Source organism: Ostrinia furnacalis, unplaced genomic scaffold (assembly GCF_004193835.3).
Source record: "Ostrinia furnacalis isolate ACB-3 unplaced genomic scaffold, ASM419383v2 OfSCF1042, whole genome shotgun sequence".
NCBI lineage: Eukaryota > Metazoa > Arthropoda > Insecta > Lepidoptera > Crambidae > Ostrinia > Ostrinia furnacalis.
This window is the reverse complement of record NW_021131281.1, coordinates 590169-612129: the sequence shown is the minus strand read 5'-3', so window position 1 is coordinate 612129 and position 21961 is coordinate 590169. Positions and strand designations below refer to the sequence as shown.

General features: G+C 35.1%; 1 protein-coding gene across 1 annotated transcript in view; it reads left to right on the top strand.

The window, feature by feature from the left end:
• LOC114350970 (uncharacterized) overlaps positions 1 to 21341 on the top strand; it is a 62585-nt gene extending 41244 nt beyond the window's left edge. Inside the window, exons 6-7 of the mRNA XM_028301976.1 lie at positions 18455 to 18642; positions 18870 to 21341. Coding sequence (XP_028157777.1) covers positions 18455 to 18642; positions 18870 to 19086 — 405 coding nt within the window. The 3' untranslated portion in view covers positions 19087 to 21341. The remainder of the gene's footprint in view (positions 1 to 18454; positions 18643 to 18869) is intronic.
• Positions 21342 to 21961: the final 620 nt, after the last annotated feature.

Sequence of the window (21961 nt, the reverse complement as noted above, 5' to 3'; positions counted from 1 at the left end):
ATTTCGAGAACTGCAACAGTTTGTCTAACAGTTGTAAACCGAGTGATTTATTTTCCGTTCTCCATAAAACCGTAGACAAACACTCACATAAAAGACGAGTATGTAACAATTCAGAAGCTATTCAATTCTGACTATTGACTCCACGTAATACTTCAATTTGTTACTCATACTTGTAATGTCGTTCACAAAAAACTACGTTAATTCAATTGGGAACTTTTACAAAATTTGAGAACTTTTGTGCACTGGAAAGTCACATTGTTAAATACCTGAAACACGAAAATGGCGTATTACATCGAGAATATGTTGCTTTATTTTTCCTGAAAAAAAAATTACCTGGTAATGTTACCAAAAAATATTATTTGCAAATTTGATTAGAACGAATATTCATTAATCATGTTAATGGTATTATTACCCCAGATGTGAAGCTTTTTCAAGAACAAGTCACTTTTACAAGATTTTGAATTAGATTTTAAAGCAGCTTTTAGTTTAGATCAATCGGCACTAACAACTATGAATGTACCACTACTGAAAATAATTTTGTGACGCTGTCCAGGTTTGGAAGCCAGGTTCTTGTACGCACTACTGTAGTTGAAGTAGCATATCTTTCTTCGCTACGACGTCTGTTAGCTTCGCGCGAGAGTCGTTTGACGTGGCTGATAGGGAATTTTGCGAAATCGTGGGCTTGGTTGGTTGGTTGGCGAAGTTGCGGCACTTTTCGCAGCTTCGTCTGCTGCTTCGTTCCCTTCGAGATCCGAATGTGCCTTAACCCATACAAATTTCACGTTCCCAGAGTGGTTTCGCAAGTGGTCGTGTGTTTTTGTTGCGAGACTATTGGTTAACAAAAAAAAATATATATATATAAAAAAAATAAAAATAAAATAATAATTTAAAAAAATCTTGTAAATATAACCATCATCATCATTTGCAAATATAACCATCATCATCATTTGTAAATATTGTCTCGCATCAATGTCTTTTTCAGTTTGCTCGTAGAAAATTGCGAGAAACTATCCTACTCTCTCAAAACTTAATAAAAGTAACCTAATAATAACAACATCCAATTAAAAAAAAACATTGATTCTGGTAGCAAAATACCAGTTAAAAAAAAACTATGAATGTACCAGTTATATGAAATATGAGTGTCTATTGTATTACACATGTACAAGAACCAAAATGTACAGTAAACTATCCGTCTGACACTACTTGATACTATGAATTTACAGACCCATTTCCTGTAGCTAACGGTCGTAAACGGTTGCATCTGTATTTTGTTGTTCTCCAAACTTATACTAATATTTTTGGAGTAAATCCAAATAGATGTGGGCAATAGAGGCTGTTTTAATAACAGCGGTTCAACATTTACGACTCTCAATATTTACTGAAAACTAACAATTGTATTGGCAGAAATATTATTCTCTTGTACTCTGGACAAACGTAGTCTGGAATACTGTATTATGATAAATCACTCATATAGTGCAATAATGTAGTTGGATAGTATTTTTTTCACCAGTTCTGTAAAAAGTCACAATTTGAGTTACAACACTATTGAATTTTACAGTGCGATCTTAGGTAGGTAAATATGTTTTCTTTCTGTTCATAGTTTACTTTCTAACCACTGACGTCTTTAACGGTAGTAAGTAGGTACCTACTTACTGCCCACGAACCTACTTAAGGCATACGTGCCTACTTATTATGGTGCCAGATGGCTTACCATCGTTTGAGAACCCCATGATCCAGCCTTAAATTCTTTATGCCACAAATGCCATGGAAACGGAAACAGCTGTTATGTTTAAACTCCATGGATCCGGTTGCTTTGTTTAAGCCAACAATACATTTAATTTACACAGTGGGGGAGAAATTGTTTGTTAGTCGAGACTTTGTTTCAAAATTCAGCGATTTGTTGCTTCGATATCATCTTATGAAGGTGATATTTATCTTTCTAAGAACCCAATTCCATTGTGGAACTGGATGCAATTCGAAAAAATGACAAATGCACATATCTAAAGTTGCTATAAATAAACAGTAAAATAGACAGTCGTGAGGGTTTGTTTTTAAGTTGTTAAATAAAAAAATTAAAACAACAAACCAACAAAGATATCTACTTAATACTCAATACTTATTCAATGTTTTACTGTACAAGCGCATTCACATTACGTTTTACAATTCAGGCAGTTACACAATGTAACCCAGTTAGGATTTCATTATATTTTAATAGAAAGCAAGAACTTAGATAAATAATGTTTTTCTCAGGTTTTTTCTTTCACAAGCTCGAATGCAATTATTTTATTCCAATTAATATTACGTTATAATTGCATCATCGCGTTTATTAGCACAATACCTAGTTTGAAACCTGAATCTAGTATACATTTTATCGGGCGACAGCGCGAGTTAGTGCGGGTAGTCACGCAATCTATTCATTACCACATTGATCATTTAGTTATTTTAACAGTAGGTACTCGTTAGTGAGATTATTCTCCTTGTGGTTTATTAAAGTACGTGCATGAATTGATTAGTAAAATTAATTCGTTCCTATTTCGAAAAGATAATGAAAGGATGGAAAATTTCAGGCTTATTTTAATTTAACCTAACACTTAACTAGGTATTTCACTTATAAAATTTATTAACGTACGTAAAAATACACGTAATATAATAAAAAGATAGTTAGGAAATATTTTCTTAGAGCAAAGTTTTAAACATGTTCGTACGAACAGATATTTTACACGTGAGATTTATAAAATAATGAAAAATCTGAAAATATTTTGGTAGCTATATTTTAAAATTTGCTCTACTTTCGGCTGCAACGATTCTGTAACGAAATTTAATTAATCGAACTACGCGCATGTTCAAAAGGTAATCCAATTTTATAAGGGAGAGCAGAAAAAACGTCACTTTGACATGAAAAATACAAACTGGTTTCAGAAGATTGTTCATATTAACAATTTACTGCGTTACATGGCATTGTCTAAGAACATAAACCCATATAAATTCTAGAATTTAAATATTTATTTTAACTGTCTCAATTCAAATGGGTTTCACAGAGAACTGTTAGGCCGGGCNTTACCCAACCCATATAAATTCTAGAATTTAAATATTTATTTTAACTGTCTCAATTCAAATGGGTTTCACAGAGAACGACTCCACTAACACTCTTGTATGTTAAGACGGATGTTAACGACAATCGGATTTGTGGCTGATACCTGAAACGCAACAAATGTACCTATTGACTACATAAGATTAACTCCGTCTTAGGTTATGTAACGCGCGTTAACGCAGGTCAACGCGGAATTAAATTTATAAACAAAGTTCTAACACCACGGAAAACATTATCATTAGTTAGTATTCCATTCTCTTACATATGCACAATTATATTCATCGAACATTTCTGCGCCATCGAACGATCCAATCGATGCTACTCTCATTACATTAAGGAACGTAGTGAGTATAATGAGTACGCGGCTTGTAACTTTTATAAGAGCTGAGTCCTGATCAAAACGTGTAGTAGGTAGAAGCTAATCTTATTGAAGTTTAAGTTTTAAAACTAAAGGGAGAAAGTCGATTGTTGCAAGTTCTGTACGTGTCTTACCAACTTTGTATAAAACTGTGATGTAAAATCTCGAGTTTCAATCGAAACGGATTGTAGAGTAGAAAACAAGTGTAAAGCTTGTTTCAATTTCACACTACAGATTTACAGAGTTACTAGCATTAACTATCCTACTTAACTATTACATAACTATTGCACAGCACATCTGGGTACCTAAACATCTTGGTAGATTACGTAATTGGAATAGATGGAAAAGTTGCAAAAGGTGACTGGTTTTATGTCCTACCAATAAAAACGTAAAGTAGTCTGATAGGCTTTTCACTGCACAATGTACTTAATACCTTTGGATTTGTAATATAAAAAGGAACCAGTTTAAAAAATACTAGTTTTACTCTAACTATTCATTCCCTCATACAGGGATGTTTCAACTTTACACCCCCGTCATTTCCTACTCATGCAAGACAATGCCCTGTAAAGCCACAAAGCTTTGTACAAACACAATCTTTTGCGTACCACTTGCGGAGACTGGGAGAAAATTAGACGACCTCGGTTGGAAGCGTCGAGATTAACAGTGGGAAAAAATGGTGTAGGTTTAAAGATGGTTGGGATCATTTGATCCCTTATTGTTATTTTATTTAGTTTTAAAATACTGACAAGATTAAATGAAACTGTTGTTAATAGGGAAATTGTTGACTTGAATGAACGACATTAACTAGCGCTAAAACTAGACAAAAAGAAAATGTGACGAATTTTAAAGTAATAAAAAAATATAAACGGCTGAAAAGACGGTTGTGTGTCATAATTACGACCATTTATTAGTGCCTTTCTAGATAAAACTTCTGTGTCTCATACTAAATAGATTTAATATTTTTTGTGTATGAATACTTTTATTATGACATCGAATTAATTTTATGTAGATAATCATAGTAACTTTTTGCGCGTGATTTTGCCAATATTAAGTCGTAAAAACATAACCCTCCTTCTGGCGCGCAGTCGGGTTCAAGCTGGGTCATTTAAGCCCTGCAAGTATTTCTAGTGTTAAAAGAAGGTTGTCACAACGGAACGACTTTGTTCCGCGCGTGTACCGCCCGTATGGTTACACGCAGCTTGGGTAGGTTTTGCATAAAGCTCTTGCGGGATAAGTGAAAAGGATTTTGTACGTAACGACCAGATTCTGTGTAAGATAGGTAGCGAAATAGTGTTGTAGGAAAGTATTAGGAAAGGAAGTATTAGGTATCGATTTAGGTTTCTGGTTTTTATTTCTAAAAGATTAAATTAAAACACCATGAATGTGGTCATACGAGAGTATGTCAACGCACCTGTAACGCCCATGGGTCTGCGGGTGTCTATGGGCGACGGTAATCACTTACCATCAGGTGATCCGTCTGCTCGTTTGCCTCCTATCAGATAAAAAAAAAAATGTCTGAATTTTCAAAAGGTTTTCTGCAGCCTTTAAAGGTTTGTACCAAAATCTCTGAATCAATAACATTATAACAAAATATTTCTTTCTAAGCAATAACTGCAATAATAAAAACAAATACACACAATATCTTGAGAGAATATCATTTTTTTATTTTTTTATTCATTAATGTTGTGGTAGCCTGCAAATAAAAAAACAGGTAAAATACATTTTAGTGATTTTGTGGTTGAACAGACGGCTTAGTCACAAGTTAATTTCATAGTTGAATGAAAATAAGCCTAATTTTCAGGACGGGGGACAAAATACTAAATTATTTTAGCAAAAGCTGCTTAGGGTGGTCTTACAACTTTTCCATTGTGTTTAGCTGAACTATTGGAGTTCAATACACATACAAAGTAATCCTCGTTTAATGATTTTATTATTTTAATAAGATTTTCATGAATTTTAATTAAAAAAAAAAACGTCAGCAGTATGTTGCTGCTGTTTGGATTCGGTACGTTCACTGAAAAATGCATTATAGGTATTTATTTCATGATAATAACTTCAATTATTTATTGTATTTTTTTTATATGGTCGAAAATTAGAATTCCGTGAAAAGAAAACGTATAAGCGCCTGTAATAATACATTAGTATATTCATTTGAAATTGCTGAAAGATATCGGTTTATATTTTTCGTTAAAGTAAAATACGACTAAGTATTATCACAGAATAATAATAAGTAACTGTATTATCATGAACAACCTATGTTTGTTTTCAATAATACCGAAGTGCCGTTTATCCCGGTACTCCATTGTACCGTGCTGCAAGATAAGAAGCATTTATCTTAAGTTTTAGAACAGTTTGCTATTGTTCTCAGGATAGCATTAGACATGTTATTTGTGTTATTAGTTTAAATTTATATAATTGAACACAACCCTTGAAATCTATACTCCTAGTACGTGTAGTAGAATTACCAAAGCGTGGTTCTTGATTTTTATAATTACTGTTTACCGTCTCCATATTTTACAAAATTATACTAATTTGCTTAATTATACTTCACCAAAATTATCGTGAAATCTCAAATTATTAATGAACTTTGAATGTGCTGATTCAGGCGAATAATTACTTATCAACCATCAATTTGGTCGCGTCATTACGAAAACGCCAAGGGTCTTGTTAAAACAATAGGCCCGTGAGATGTTTGTCCTTAATTAATACAAAGTATGCAGCATTATTTTAAAGGTTGGTTAATTGACATACTTCTCTCAGAATTTTTAGTTGAAGTACTTATTTTTCCATCATTCCTTTAAACATAATGATACGTAATGTTTTAAGGAAAATGTTATAGGTATTTTCCCCGTGAATTTAAGTGTTTTATTTTGTTTATACATCCTTTACTAGGCCTTTGGCCAGCAGTGGACGTCATTCGGCTGAAACGAACATCCTTTACTATGTCTTATGTTATTTATAATGTAGGTACAGTTATTGGTTGTCTAGGTCATTTTGATTTACATTAGATAGTGACAACATTACTTAACGTCATACGTGACGTCACAATCAAGACTTCGAATATAAAAACTTCAATTTTTAGCCGACTTCAACAATAGGAGGAGGTTCTCAATTCGGTTATTTTTTATGTATGCAATATACAGTCACACCGATTACACCGAGGTTTTGTTGTTACATATTACAATATCTACCTTAGTAGGTATAGGTATCCTTTTTTTTTCGTCAGGATACCCACTGGTCTATGGGGACGGCCAGTGGGTTATTGAGCCTCTCTGGCTTCGAAGGAACCCCCAATCCCCTCCTCCAGTAGTTTTTTATAGAGTTTTTCTCCTCGCGGCCCTGGTATAACAGGACCCCCGGCCCGCCGTAGCGGCTTACGGTCTGCTCTATGCCGCTGCTCGGTCAGCTCTGCTGATCAGAGAAGTACCGAGAGCGGCCCTCCAAAGAATGGGCCCGTGGGGGTGTGTGTTTTTAAAGATGTTCCCTGCATCGTGGCCCGGGCAAATGCCATACCTTATACAAAAATCCTACCATACCTTATTACCTACCTTGGTGAGGAACTTTAGATCATTTTTCACTATGTTTTATACCTTCTAGTATTTAAAAAGTTACCTTATTTAGTACCAATCCAATGGTTTATTATTGTGGTCTAGATAATCTAAATAAAGGGTAAATTAAGTTAGAAGCGTGACTTTTATGATTATAATTGCAATTGGCTGCCCGCTAAAGGGATTAGTGTGGTATGATATTATCTTTTAATATAATTATTTAGTACTGTGTGACATTAAGCTTGACCTTTTTAATGTTAAAGGTCAATTATTTCAACTACCAACTATTGTATTAGATTAAAATCATCAGAATCGAAAAAATATTAAATGTTAAAGGTATTTTGAACCCTCAACTATTATGGTTAATATGTACTTATTTATTAAAAAAAAAGTCACGAAAGTTCACGAAGCGGCTTCAAATTTATTACCAAAAATTCAAAAATATCAAAATTATCAGCAGATTTCAAGATGTACAACCTACCTACTGAACAAGTTTGTTCTCTTAGCTGTCGCTAAGTAACGTAACGTAAACAATCACGTTACGAAAATTTTACATACTTTGAGATAATGCATAATATCGAAGTCGACTACGGTTTTCTATATCTGTAGACGAAACGCCGTAGCATCGTAGCAATGGTAGTTCCGTAGCACAATAATCGGCCGCTGGCTGGTAGTCAGCGATAACGCTTAGCGAAATAGAGCGTAAAAGAGCTGTTGAAAAATCAACTTTATGAATAACTGGAGTTTTCAAAATACTTGTCATCGGTTAATGAAACGTGTATGATCTGAAAGTAGCTTAAGAGTATTCGGCTTAGTACATTACTCAGTGACCGAATGTTTTTGTATACGCTGCCGTTAATGGTAGCAAAACGCTTCATTAACTCCCTTCTTGTATTGTATTTTTTGTTGATATAGAAAATGTGTGCGCTCCTGCTCACGTCTTATCAGTCAAAAATTTCTTTCACAGTAAGAAATACTCGTATAAGGTCTTTAAGGTGTCATAAATAGACTTGAAATATGCCTCTGCTAGTCAAATAAAGGTAGATTTTCTGACAGCAATATGGCTGCCGTACGTAAGAAATAGACCTAAAAGAAACGTATGGCTTTAACAAGGCATAATATGCCATAGTTTCTAATGCTAGTGATAAAAATAGGAAAGTATGCTCGCATGCCAACAATAAATTCACAAGGACTTTACTCATGGGGGCGATAATGCATGGTTCTGTTTGAGTTTATTATCTTTTGACTGTGAAATATGTTATCGTATTCTTATAGAGTATTTACGTCTTTATAATACCCTTTTTTCTACATTTTAGTTGATATTCGTTATAGAGATCCGTTTGACAACTTATAAAATTGTAATGTAGGTATCTTATAAATTTTTCTTCGATAACCTCGAAATTACCTATACAACAAAAGACTGTAAAATATGTACCTACTCGTATTTAGCAAGTAATATGATTGACTCCCTAGATTGGACTTCAAGTAAAATAGTGTAAGATGATTTATGCAAGTAAATTTACAATCGATCTTTAATATTATTGCCATAAAGCAGATTCTCGCTCGAGTAACATCCTTTTCAACATTCCCTTTGATCTTTTACGGTATCATTTATTAACGAAACTCACATTCGCCTAGTAATTGGCTTTACCAGCGAAATCTTCTAAGAAATTGCTCCTTTTATTACGTTGTACTTTCCTTTTTGCCCATTCTGCAGCTAATAATACAGCTTCGAGTAGCTCTATTATGTTATCGAGTTACAAAAGTGTCACTAGATACGGATCTTCGACTAATAAGGCTTGAGTACGCTTAGCTGGTATTACAACTGCTTACTCGCTCGGCCGACGAAGTTTCTTGTAGGACTGACATAATTTATGTGTGAACACACTAACATTGAATGAAATAATGTGGCCCGTAAACCAGAATGTCTATTGGAAATACAATAAACGAGCTCGGTGTCCGAACGGTTGTTGTAGTTTCGTGGTGAAATAAAACATGATGAGTGTTGTAGCGAATTTATGTTGATGTTCCGAAAAACGTCGTACATTCGTACATGTTAGTAAGAATGATTTTTATTATTCTGTTAGAAACAGCTGTCGGAATGGTAATAAAAAAGATGACGTAATTTTTTTTGACAGTCATCGAAAATTAATAAATTAGTAGGTAGGCATTATTACCTACCTATGCCAGTGAATCCGCACCTGAGTGAGTAATAAAACCAGGCGAGCTAGCGGAGTCCGGTCGGACTCTGTCAGCTTATTAGTAATGGATGCATTGTGGTAAGACTTCAACTGGAAGTTGAGCAGTTAATATTAACTGTATTGTTATTTTATAACTAAGTTTTAACTTAATGATATTAGCTTGGAGAAATAATTGTACCTGTAGGATATATTGAAGTGACATGAAAATAAACTAGATTGCTTTTTGCTTAAATAGTGTGGCGCGCAGAACTGTTGCTGCCTATTGGACCGTTTCTTCCAATACCCGAAGCGGAGCGCTAGAGACTGCGGCTGTCAGTTCGCACTCATGCACGCCGCGCCAGTGGAATAAAACCAGGCGAGCTAGCTGAGTCCGATCGGACTCTGGTAGCTTATTAGTAAAGGGAAATACTGTGGCAGGAGTTAAATTATTTATTTACTTAATTATGATCTTTTATCACTAAGGTTTCAAGTATAGTTGGCCAGAAACAATCATATTTCTAGATTTATGTATCTTGGATGCCACACCAGTAGAATAAAACCAGGCGAGTTAGCGGAGTCCGATCGGACTCTGGTAGCTTATCAGTACAGGAGAACATTTCAGTGCAACTTGAGTTTAATAATATTGGCTAAATTATGTTATTTTATTACCAAACCCTAATGATATTGGTGAGGAACAATAATCGTGCTAGATTTATATACCTCTATCTGTAGGATTAGGATACCGACGTGCTTTAAAAAGAAACTCTAGATCACTCTTCTGCTTGAATAGTGTGGAGCGCAGGACGTGTGCTGCCTATTGGATCGTTGCTTCCAATACCCGAGGCGGAGCGCGAGAGACTGCGGCTGTCAATTCGCGCTCCTGCACGCCGCGCCAGAGGAGCAAACCCAGGCGAGCTAGCGGAGTCCGGCCCGCGGAATACCGCGGGCTTGCCCCCACTGCCAGTGCCGATGTGCCGGTTGCGACCACCAAGTAAGCTGCACGCTTACTAGTGTGTAGGCTGGAGCAGGTTTGTACTTTGTGTGGATATTTCAGTGGTTGCCAAATTGACAGTAGAAGCTAAAGTAGTTTGATGTTTTGTCTCGTGAAAGGGGCGGCCCTTTGAGGCAGTGTGACGTCTCCGAAGATTTTTAGCAGGACAAAAAAAAGACCTTATAAAGTCTGAGACACAAAAATAGTACCTACTAAGCTGTTTTAGACAAACTTACAAAAAGCTAATTAAAACGAAAATAATGTTATGAAGACTACAGACATTTTAGTAAAGTCATGCAAAAAACAAAGCTCCTTTCTTAGCTTTGTCATTATCGGACGAATAATTTCTACCTTTTATTAAAAGACTTGGCTTTGTCAAAGTTTCAAAACTAGGTCATCTTGGCTCTTATGGTATGTAAAATATTTTTATCATGTTCTTTCATTCGGACATAATTATGCGAAATATCCACACAAAATATCAGTGTACAAAGCCAGCTCCGGCCTTTGGTTACAGTCGCGTCACGTCACATATCGGTTTTGCTAAACAGCACGCTATCACGATTTGCGTTCCGCACCAGTTTTCTATTATCACACGTATCTCGTTTGAAGTAAAGTCGAATGTTGATTGTAAATTTGCACGCACACCACAATTTTGATGAAACAAATGAAAGGTATCCAAACTTATGGCTCTATTTCGCTAGATGTGAGTATTTTTGGCTAGATCTATTATAATTCACTCACTTTGAGATGTTATCGTAATAGAGGTAACATTCATATTGCAATCACGGTGTAGACCTATCGAAAATGATTGTAAGGATGCAAATAAATATATTATAGATTAGCAGATAGGTCCATTTTCATCAAACCGTCTCTAAGTCTTATAAACTTTCGCACTAAATTTATTTTAGTGTATTGAAAATCTGGAAGATTGGAAGTAGGGATTCACTTTTTATCGACTCCATATTTTCTTATTTTCCATTGTTATTTTTAAATTTTTATGAAGCGATATAGTCAAATTATGTTGTGTCGTGCATATTTAGAATCAGTCGCGACTAACTTCATTTGGGACAAACCAATCTGAACGCTTGCGAAAATGGTGTCGAGTTACATTATTGTCGACTCTACACCGAAATTGCACGCTCGGGTTCTGTAAAAAGGATTTAAATTTGAAATTCGAACACGCGTTTTGTTTTTTTCACATTCACCTTTGCACAGGTACCCAGATATCAAAATTGCCAGTACCCAAAGCACTATCAGTCAGAATTCAACGTATTATTTGTTTGCAAAATTCGTATCCCCAGAGAGAACGTTCGCTATTGCCCGAACAATTTGGAGGTCTTTAGCGTAAACAAATAAAGTAAGCTTACTTTGAGAAAAGATCTTATTTTCTTTACGTATTCAATCGGCTTATAAATAGATTGAATTCGGTCCTTTGTAGACAATATATTAATAATTTAAAAATTTAATCTTTTTCTATTTTTTGACAAATAATTTGCTTGTAATAGGTGCCAGTACGAGTATATTTAGATTAGGCTAGTTGATAGTTCAGTATCATGATTTATAATTATTTGATCATAAAACCAATGTCAGATCTGAGATTTTAATTATAACGACGTGATATAAATTAAAACCAGAATAATAAAATTAAACTCTTCATTTCATGCTAAAGTAAAGTAAAAAAAAAAGTAAAAAAGTATTTATTACTAAAAGATGTCACATTGTACAAATTATTCTGGCGGTCTCTGCACTAAGCAGGAAAGCTTGTATCGCAGCGGCCAATACGAACAATTACCTTAAAAATAATGACATCGGTCTTAATAGGACGGACATGTTTAAACTGGTTTAAACTAGTTAACAAGTTAGGCTTAACATTTATAAAGTCTTAAAATATAGTTTATATATAAAACTGTTCTAAACAAATATTAATGGCATGACATATTAATGCTATTATGAAATAATTATGTTCACGGGTAACGATCATTACAAATTTAATGATGCTTTCAAACGCATTCAAGCACAATCCGATTTGATTTGATAAATACTTCAATTTCAATTAGGATTACGTTCTGTGAATTTCAGAATGATATTTTGTATGAAACAACATTAATTTGTACATTAAATAATAACAACGTTCCATTTTATACATTATCTAATGATTCCATATCGTATTTGAGTAGCTTATATGTAAAGTACATAAATGTAGGTTGAATTGAAAATTTCTTTAAAACCTATTTTGATTTCTCCATTTGATTATCCTTCATCTTTCATACATTTAATGTATTAAGATCAGTCTTATAAAATATGTTTTAATTACAGTCAAAAAGTCAATTTTAATTATCTTCTGGGTCAGAATATCCAACAGCAAGGGCACGGGACTGTAATACTGTTTAAGCAAACGGATATAACAATTTGAGTTCTCTGTGCCAGCTTGATAAGAGCCTTTACTCAGTTATTTCGTAACTAGCTTTTGCCCACGGCTTTATTTGCGTGAATGCTACAGATAAACTATAACACGCGCGTTCCTGTTTCCAAACCTGGAATAAAAGTTATCCTTCAAGCTTACTAAGCTACGAACTAAAAATAAAAAAAAACTTAGCTTTACCAAACATCATAATCGGTTCTGCGGTCTATGCGTGAGGAGGTACTCAACCCGACGTGAGGAGGAACACCGAATCCGACTCGACTTATGTCAAGTTATGAAAAGTCATCTGGTGAAGGTCGCGGGAGGTGCCTGGATTCGAGCGGCACAGGACCGGTCTTTGTGGAAATCCTTGGAGGAGGCCTTTGTCTAGCAGTGGACGTCTGTCGACTGAAAGGAATGAACGATGAAAAGTCATAGTTAAGTATAAGTCGACCGCCTAATTCACTTAAAATAAAGCCACCGAGAGTAAGTCACCGGACTTGGTGTGTGTTCTTAACAGACACACTTTCGCATTTATAATATTAAGTAAGTATGGATATTAACCCGTCTAGTAATCATACTGTACTCGTGATCAAGCATAATGCACGAGAAATTTTGCGATATGTTCGAAATATGTAAAGCGATGACGAGGACACTTCGAAAATTGCGATGTCATGTTATCAGACATGTTCCCTTCACTTCGATCTTAGCTAAAAGGCCGTGAAGACACGCTAAGCGGGATTGAGCGTCACTTTTTACCTGTCATCCATAAAATGTAAAGAGGAGATAGCGCTACACTTTTATACGAGCAATAATTTTTACTTCGCTAAAACATATTATGAGGAGATAAGTCCATACGACAGGTACACTTAAGAGTAGGCGCACACCGTTGATTTTTCGTCGGCCGATAGTTTAGTCGGGCAGTTGATCAGTATGGGCATGTAATACGCCGATTCTTCATACAAATTTAAATCGGGCACAACTATCGGCCAACTAAAAATCAACGGTGTGCGCCTACTCTAAAACGTACCTATTCCTTCATCCTTTGCCTTTTTATGTCAGCCAGTTCGTTTTCCTGATTAAAAACCACAATAAAAACCTAAAAAGTCTTTAAAATATGTTTTTGATTTTCTACACGACAATGCCGACTATGGCATAGCGATGGCCATCTATTTCTTTCGAAGTATCATTGTGAACCTTTTTACTTGCGCAATAAAGTTTAATAATATACCTGTTGAAGCTGCAGCGTATGACTAGGTACCACTAGGTACTGTCTGCTGTCCACTAACACCCGTATTCAAAAACGATGCTTGCCTATGTGGAGCAGCAACGCTATGCGACGTCAAACGCACAGCGTTGAATAGAGCTCTGCGATTGGTTCGTGTGTGTCACTCCACCACTAAGGCCGAGTTGCACCAGCTAACTTTAACGGTAACTATGACAATAACCGGTGTTTTTTGTATGAAGTTTGACAGATTTCTGACGTTTGTCAAGGTTAAAGTAAGATGGTGCAACCCAGGCTAAGTATTGTCTATGAATTGGTTTTTGGAACATTGTGCGTCCAAGCGCACTGTGAAACCTCATCGTAATGTTTGTGAATACGTGTGTAACTTTCTAAACCGGTAGCGCGTCAGCAAAAAACGCCCACACTAGGACATCCTTTACGCCACACCGCCTTGTAAACATGAAACGGTAGGCTTCGTTTAATAATGTACAGCGAGCCTTGCTCCACATTGTACTAATACACGCGACGGTAAAACTTTTAAACACCATGTTTCAAGGGAAACGGTATGTAGTTCAAAGTTGAAAGCATTTTTGTGTCTGGACAACTTCTAAAAAGGCAACTCGAAGCTTTCTTGTTGGTTTAGCTATAAGTGCCTTTTTCCTGTGATGCGGATTTAGGCACTCGTGCGGATCTTGTCTCTTTAATAATCAGCGTGGGATGTCTACCTACAAGGTGGACCGACGACATCGTAAAGGTAGCAAGGAAGCGCTGGACGCAGGCCGCTACCAATCGATCAACGTGGAAAGCAATAGGGGAGGCCTATGTTCAGCAGTGGACGTCCTATGGCTGAAATGATGATGGTGATGATGAATAATCACGCTGCTGGTTGCGTGCGTGTACAAGTATCACTGACCTGTGGGCTGAGTGTGAGTTTACATAAAAGAAAATGTATGAACATTTTAGTTTTTGAACGTTTCCCGCCAGGGGCGCTGTAAAATCTGTCATACATTTAATGCAATTTTTTGACGTACTCACTATTGAGCGCGTTTGATGTAAACTCACACTAGGCCCTCTATATTATTACATACTGGACTGGCTGCTGTCATAATATTTTAGTGCCTATTAGAGTTTCGCCATTTTGGCGCTGTAGGCCATACTGTAGGCAGATACGATTGACCAAAATTAGTGATGTTCTTTCTCGCTTACTTCTATGGTTACTCCATACAATGTACGTCAAAATTAGTTCTCGGGATAATCGCAGTGGCGCTTCACATTGGTACACAAAATTAGCCGTCATTTAAGGACATAGCCTGTCTAGTGTTGTAATACGAGTCAGTGACAAGTATGAAATAATGAAATGCGGGCAGCTCGCATGCGGATCAGATCCGCGCGCGTGCTGAAATCAGCATCACGAGAAAAAAGCACTAAATGTCACAGAGTTGAGTAAGCCTGATTCGATATTGAATTTCAGGCAATAACAAATAAGGTTGTTTTTTTATTAACTGATCATATCGATGATCATGACTCGGCGGCTTTAGCCACCGTGACTTGCACTTTATTTGGCCTAGGCTAGTACTTAACACTAGGTTAGGCTGAATGGTCGAATAGAATTATGGAATTCTAGGCTTTGGAGTTCACTGAATGAGGCAAACATAATTAATGAGCTATGATCTATATTATTTTTAGAGTTTGCTTAAAATAACTTTTCCATAGCTTTTGATACTCGCGAAACAACAAAAAAATGTACAATTAATGACAATTATACTGTAAGTTTCAACCGTTGCCCCATCTAACGTCTTAATTTGATATTAAATCATCAATAATAGATTTCAGCTATGTACAGTAGGTCTTACTGATGTTTATATTGTTTTTATGTATCAGAAACAAAACGTAGTACTTAATAATGTATAATTTTACTAAACATATTTTAATGACATGAAATACTTCTCGATATTTTTATTTACTGTAGATATCCATGTAACAATAATACTATTACAAAGATAATTACGGCATCCCATTCAATCACTGTCATATTATTATAAATTATAGTGTCACTGTATGGGACAGTTATTATTTTCACCCGAAACCTTCAGGGAAGTCTCCCTTCCCGTACTTAAGTAGAGGATCGCGTGCCACTATGACAGTGCTCACATAGTGGGACCATCTTCAAATATTTATCTCGACGTGCGATTGTGAACCTTGGGTGGATGTGATAAGGTTAATTAGACAGTGAATTGGGAAAAGTAAATGTCACAAACATTGCATGACTGTACTAATGACAACAACGTAACACGCGAATATTACCAAAACAAAACTTTGGGCAGCACTTATAATAGTTTGATAAGATGTGGCCTACTCCAGAAAGTAATACAATTTTACGCCCGTATTCACAAACATTAACTATGAGGTCTCACAGTGCGCGTGGACGCACAAGGTGACACGAACCAATCACAGAGCTGCTATTCAAGGCTGTGCGTTCGATTTGTAAATAATAATTATGTTTTAAATTAAAAAAAAAAATTTCAAACATAATGTATGTTACTTTGCTTCATAATTTATTCTAAATATATTTTTAGTTCAGGATTGTGGGACCTAAATAAAGCTGTCCGTTTTAGCATTCAAATAGGGTAAACCTCTGTCCTCGTGAAATACTATACCATTAAGCTTATCAAATAATTAATTAATCAATATCAATTCAAATCCTTTCTCCTTTCCAATAAGTATGAGCAGATGAAAATTCTCACAATGTCAAAGACACCTCGAAATAAAACAAAAATATTGCAAATAATATCATTTCAGAGCTTCAAAAACAAAGTGTTGGATAACAATATGAAATCTAAAAGGACATCGAAGTTTTTAAACCATGCGGGCTGGAGTCTCCCTTGTCTTTTCCCTTGTGCAAAAGTTAATCTAAGTGGGAAGTGGGTAATTTTATTTCGAAGTTGACTTGTAGACAGTACAAAGAGAACAGTTTGTTATTTCCCAAATTATGTGTACCTATGGACTATAACGATTCCTTAGTAGAAGTTTTTATATCCATAGGGTGAATTTCTAATGCTGGAGCAAGACCCTCTTTAATTGACCAGATTAGACGCAGTTTTAGAAGTTTTAGGCCTACACTTCACTCGCTAATCAGTTGGGTTAGGAAAGCCATTTCTTTGTGCATGACAAGGCAGGTATTTGACCACAATCGCACCTGGTGTTAAGTGTGATACAGTCTAGGATGATTGATTGAATTTGACTCTTAGTTCCTTTTTACAACATCCACGGTATTGGTTCAATTACCTAATTGTTGTATTATATTTTTAGAACAGTAAAAATATGAAAACGAATATATGAGAGGACAGTAATTTAGGTCTAAGTTTAGCCATGTAATAAAGCTAAGCTTATGTCAAAGCAACCATTACTCTCAAAACACGCGTGAATGCTCTTGATCAGTGTTCCGCAAACGGTGTACTGCGACACTACCTACTACAACCTACTACACTACGGAAAATAAGATTATCTTATAAATAAGTATATTTTTAGTAAGAAAGGGTAATTTCTCAAAAAAATATTGACCTTTTAATAAATTTCGTTTTCCTAGTACTAGTTTTTCGTGTACCTTGAACACTGCTCTTGATGACTACCTTAAAATGGTTGGTTTACGCCCAAATGTACGAAAACATTGTTGTCGTGAACGTTTGGAGATTATTTAGGGCACAGTATGGCTTACAACTGGATTAGCTGTTCAGGCTCACTTCACAACGGGCTTTGTAATTTCATTATACCTCAGTGAAACTGCCTTTTAGGTTTCGGTGCGTTGGTTATACTTTATGAAATGTTTTATAAATCATTTTGAGATTGGTTATTTAACTTTGAACATGATTATAATCTTATTTGAATATTTTTTGGCTTTGAATAAAATAAAATAAAAGTAATTTTATAGTTAATGTTCAAATTAGATTCATTCGTGTAATTTTTCTTTTAATCCATTAACCTTACAGCTAAGAATGCTAGAGAAAGCTAGATTTTAAAATGTTTATTTATTTTTCAGTGCACAAACGCTACTATCTAACTAGAGGTCAAACACATAACTCAGTTGGAACGAACAAAATGTTTTAACTCAAGTGTTGCGCGATAACAAATTATTATCTCAGCTTAAGTTAGTTCTAAGAAGAATATAAGTTTAAAGATAGCAATATACTTTATCATGTAAGCAAGGAATATAAAGATTAGAGTTTAATTTAGAAAACCTGAATTTATGTCAAAAGTATAGCGCAAGAATTTTTCCAACCTAACTAAGACAATAAGCACAACCATTAGCTTGTGGAATGAAAGTAGGATTAATAAAATAACAATTTCCACAAGTTTTTGCAATGTCATCTCCGCATATTACTGGCCCTATCATTGTATAATTATATATATACGATTTATGTATACTTATTATTGTTTAAACATTTTCAGAATTATGATGGATTTAAACACTTTTATAGCACAGTTCCTTATCATGGAGAACACTTTGCGATTTTACAAAGCCACAATACATGGCACTCGAATCCATGCATCAGCACTGGTTGGGAAAAATTGCTTTGAATACTTGGTGAAACGAAAATGACGGACGTCGAACGTATTTATTCAGTGAAAAATGTCTAATGACTTCTTTTTTCTCTTCCTACAGCACATGCGCTGGTCACACACACATACACAGAGCTTGGAGTGCGAGGAGCGCCTCTTGGCCCGGTGCAACAGGCCTAGGGTCAACTCGGCCATATTCGTGTCAGCAGAACCCACTGGGTTCGCAGCGTTTGATGCTGGGGAGTTCCTGAGGAGGCACGGCTCACAGTCTAAACTGTGTCGTAAGGCCAGGTAAAATAGAATAGAAAAACTTTATTGACACAGTAAGTTCCTACATGTAAAACAAACAATTACTGAGCCTCTGTATCAATAGGCTCCCGCTCAGCAGTTATAACCTTATGATTATATCAAGAAACTGGTCTTCCGCAAACGCCCTTGCTTTTGGCACTGCGCATGCCAGTTCATGTCTATAAGATAGTTCTGCTTATGACGTTTGAGCTTTGCTATTTGTTTTACAGGTCAGCAGACAACATACCTCTTACATCTTTGTGCGATTCATCTGAACGCCTTTGCAAAGCCAAACCTCGAGAGGAGACCATCAATGAAGAAGCCACTAGCAAGTCAGACGACAGCAGTAGCGTAGAGACCGTCAAGCACTTCGGTCTACCCATCCTCTCAGTGTCAGGCCCCTCCCCCCCAGACGAGGACTATGATCAGATAGACGAGTATCTGTAGCATTTCCATACCAGTTTCCAGCTCAAATATGTGCTGGAAAAAATGCGGCCGCCTTGGCCCAGCCCCGCACAAAGTCCGAAATCTGATGACTTTTGAACTTGAACTATTGATCTAGGTTTACTTCTTGTGATACGTATGTCTAAAGTGTGGTTTGTGTGAATTCTGGAGTTACAACGAATTTCGAGACTTTCAACTGAAATTCTTGCTATGTATCCTTGATGCGGGACCATAGTTGTAATTAGCAGTGTGTTTCTTTATCGACCTCTAGTATTAGTGATTTTGTATCTCCTGTGTCTTTTATGAGTGTCTAAATTAATCTTACATTATCAGCGATTAGATTTTTAATACTCACAATTCTAGCATGTAAGGATTGCACAATAACTTTATCGATATTGTTAATAATATTAACAGTGCCACTCTTTATAATGGTTAAGTAAGCGTGAGGAGCGTATTCATAAAACAATCTAATTAATTAAACTGTAAAGTTATAGCTTTGTACAGAATTTGCTAATTTGCAGTGTGTTACTTAGTTTCATATTATGTGCGTGTACTAAACATAATAAATTTATGTACTTTTATATTGCCTAGCCTAATGTAATCACATTTTGACTCATCAGTAAGTGTATTTAGTGTCCTGTCAATAACACGACTTATTTCACGATTAATCTTTTGAACTACATTAAAATCATAAGATTGTGAACTATCTTGTTAATCTTTTGTCTTATCTTATTTTTCTAATAATTTGTAAAAAATATCTTCATTGAAACAAAAGTTAATCAAAATTATCTTAAATATTATCATTTTTAGTTTGTCTTCTTTTCTAGGATTTGAATATAACTTTTCTTGACAGTACCATTATTATTTCGTTTGATGTGAGATAAGTTTAAAACGTGAAATAAATTGTGTTATCCATTAAGGATTGTAGTAATAGATCTATGAACGATTTGAAGGTTGAATTTTGGTCCAATGATAAATGTATGTATGCACATGGCGTATTAGACTGTAAGTAACAGTAAAATGAATTGTTTTAAAACGGCGGAGTTTGTGGGATTTTTTTGAATTTATTAATTGTGGAATATTTTTGTGTAGTTTATAGGTTTTTAATTTTAACACGAGTAGGAGCTTCGTTCTTTTGTTTATATCTTGTGTGATGTATTTTGACTGTCCCATATAACGATGGTTGAATGGAATGTAATAATATCGAATCAATGAATGAATTTGTATTTGGGAAGATTAAACAACATAATGTCAGACTAATTATAAACGATTTTGAAATATCTTTGATATGAGTAAGGACTTAAAATTAATAAGTCTACTTTTATCTTTCATGGAAATATTTCCGTGGCTTGACTACAAGTAGAAACTTTAATGTTATTTTGAGAATTTTTGCGTTGTCTTATTCATTAGCTGTTTAAAATGTCAATTATCCAAAAGCTTGTAGATACTGTATTATCGAGTATTTTTGTAATGACACTAAAATTTAGTATTAGGAAAGTCTAGTAGTATCAAATTTTCTTTCAACTTCATCTTAACTGGTGCTTGGGGACCAGAAGGACAGGACATGTCAATGTAGGCCTTAAATCCAAGTAAAGAAGTATTTCCAAACTAATATGTGTATATTTATATATTGGAATATACAATACTTATTTCAAAGCTAAGACTATTAATTCCCTCCACTATTTATAGATGTATCCTTCAACGGTTTAGATGAATGTGGCACATAGATTAGAACGATTCCCACATCCACTTGCGGTACTAAAGATTAAATTGTATTAAACTCTGGCATACAATTGAAAAGTTCAAAAAACCTCAACACCAAAGATATAAAAATAAAGTTTAATAATTTCAGACATTTACTTACAGCACTCGATCCGCGTCATTAGTACGTTCTGACGACCTGTGTGCCTACCATGAGTTTACGTTAGGAGTGCTTGCTAGCGACTGCGTAAAAAAATGACATTTAAATGTATGACATATTGTGCAGCGCCCCTAGCGGCTACTTTGAAGAAATAAAATCTTCATATAATTTTTAGACGTATTCGCTAGCGAGCTCACATAACGTAAACTCATGGTAGGCACACAGAACTGTGACAGTGACAGAAGAGAACAAAGACAGAAGTAGAGAACTCTTTCTTTCAAATTTCTTCGTCAGAACATCATTCTGCATAGGCGAAAGGTCCTAGTTAATGTCTTTACTTGTATTTTCAAAGTTGTAAGAAGTGGTTTAGTACAATTTAATCACTGGTGACTGAAAATGTAACATAATAAGTGTCACAATCTTTTTAGAAATTATGATTTGGTGTGTGTGTGTATTGTGTTATATTAAAAGACACGTAAAAGCCTAAAAAATAANAAAATTATAAATAACATAATTTTTCTGCTGATAATTAATATAATCAGCCATTGTAAATATTATCGAATTATTACACTGTGTAAGGTTTATTATTAATTAATGAAAATTCTAAATAATGTATCTTATAAATTACACTTGTTGTAACATAATGGTGATGATCGAAGTTATGTTGTACAGTACCTACTTAAATTCAAAGACATTTAGTGGCAAAAAACCTTAGAAAATGTTCTACTTGATGGTGCATCAAAACTAACAATTGCACTGCGTAAGTCACTCTTATGTTTCTTTTGATAAGGACCACTTTTGAGGTCGACATGCTAGGTTTGATGTGCAGATGAGTTTATTGTACAATCAAGTACATAATACTATAAATTTTTTGTTGCAATTAGTTTCATATAATATCTTTAAGACAGATCACTAGGAAATTAATTAACGCAATGAAAAATAAATTGAAAATTAATTGCTTCCTCGAACAAAATTTCGCTAGCTGGGCAACTGCTGTCACAATTAAGCTAGAAGCTA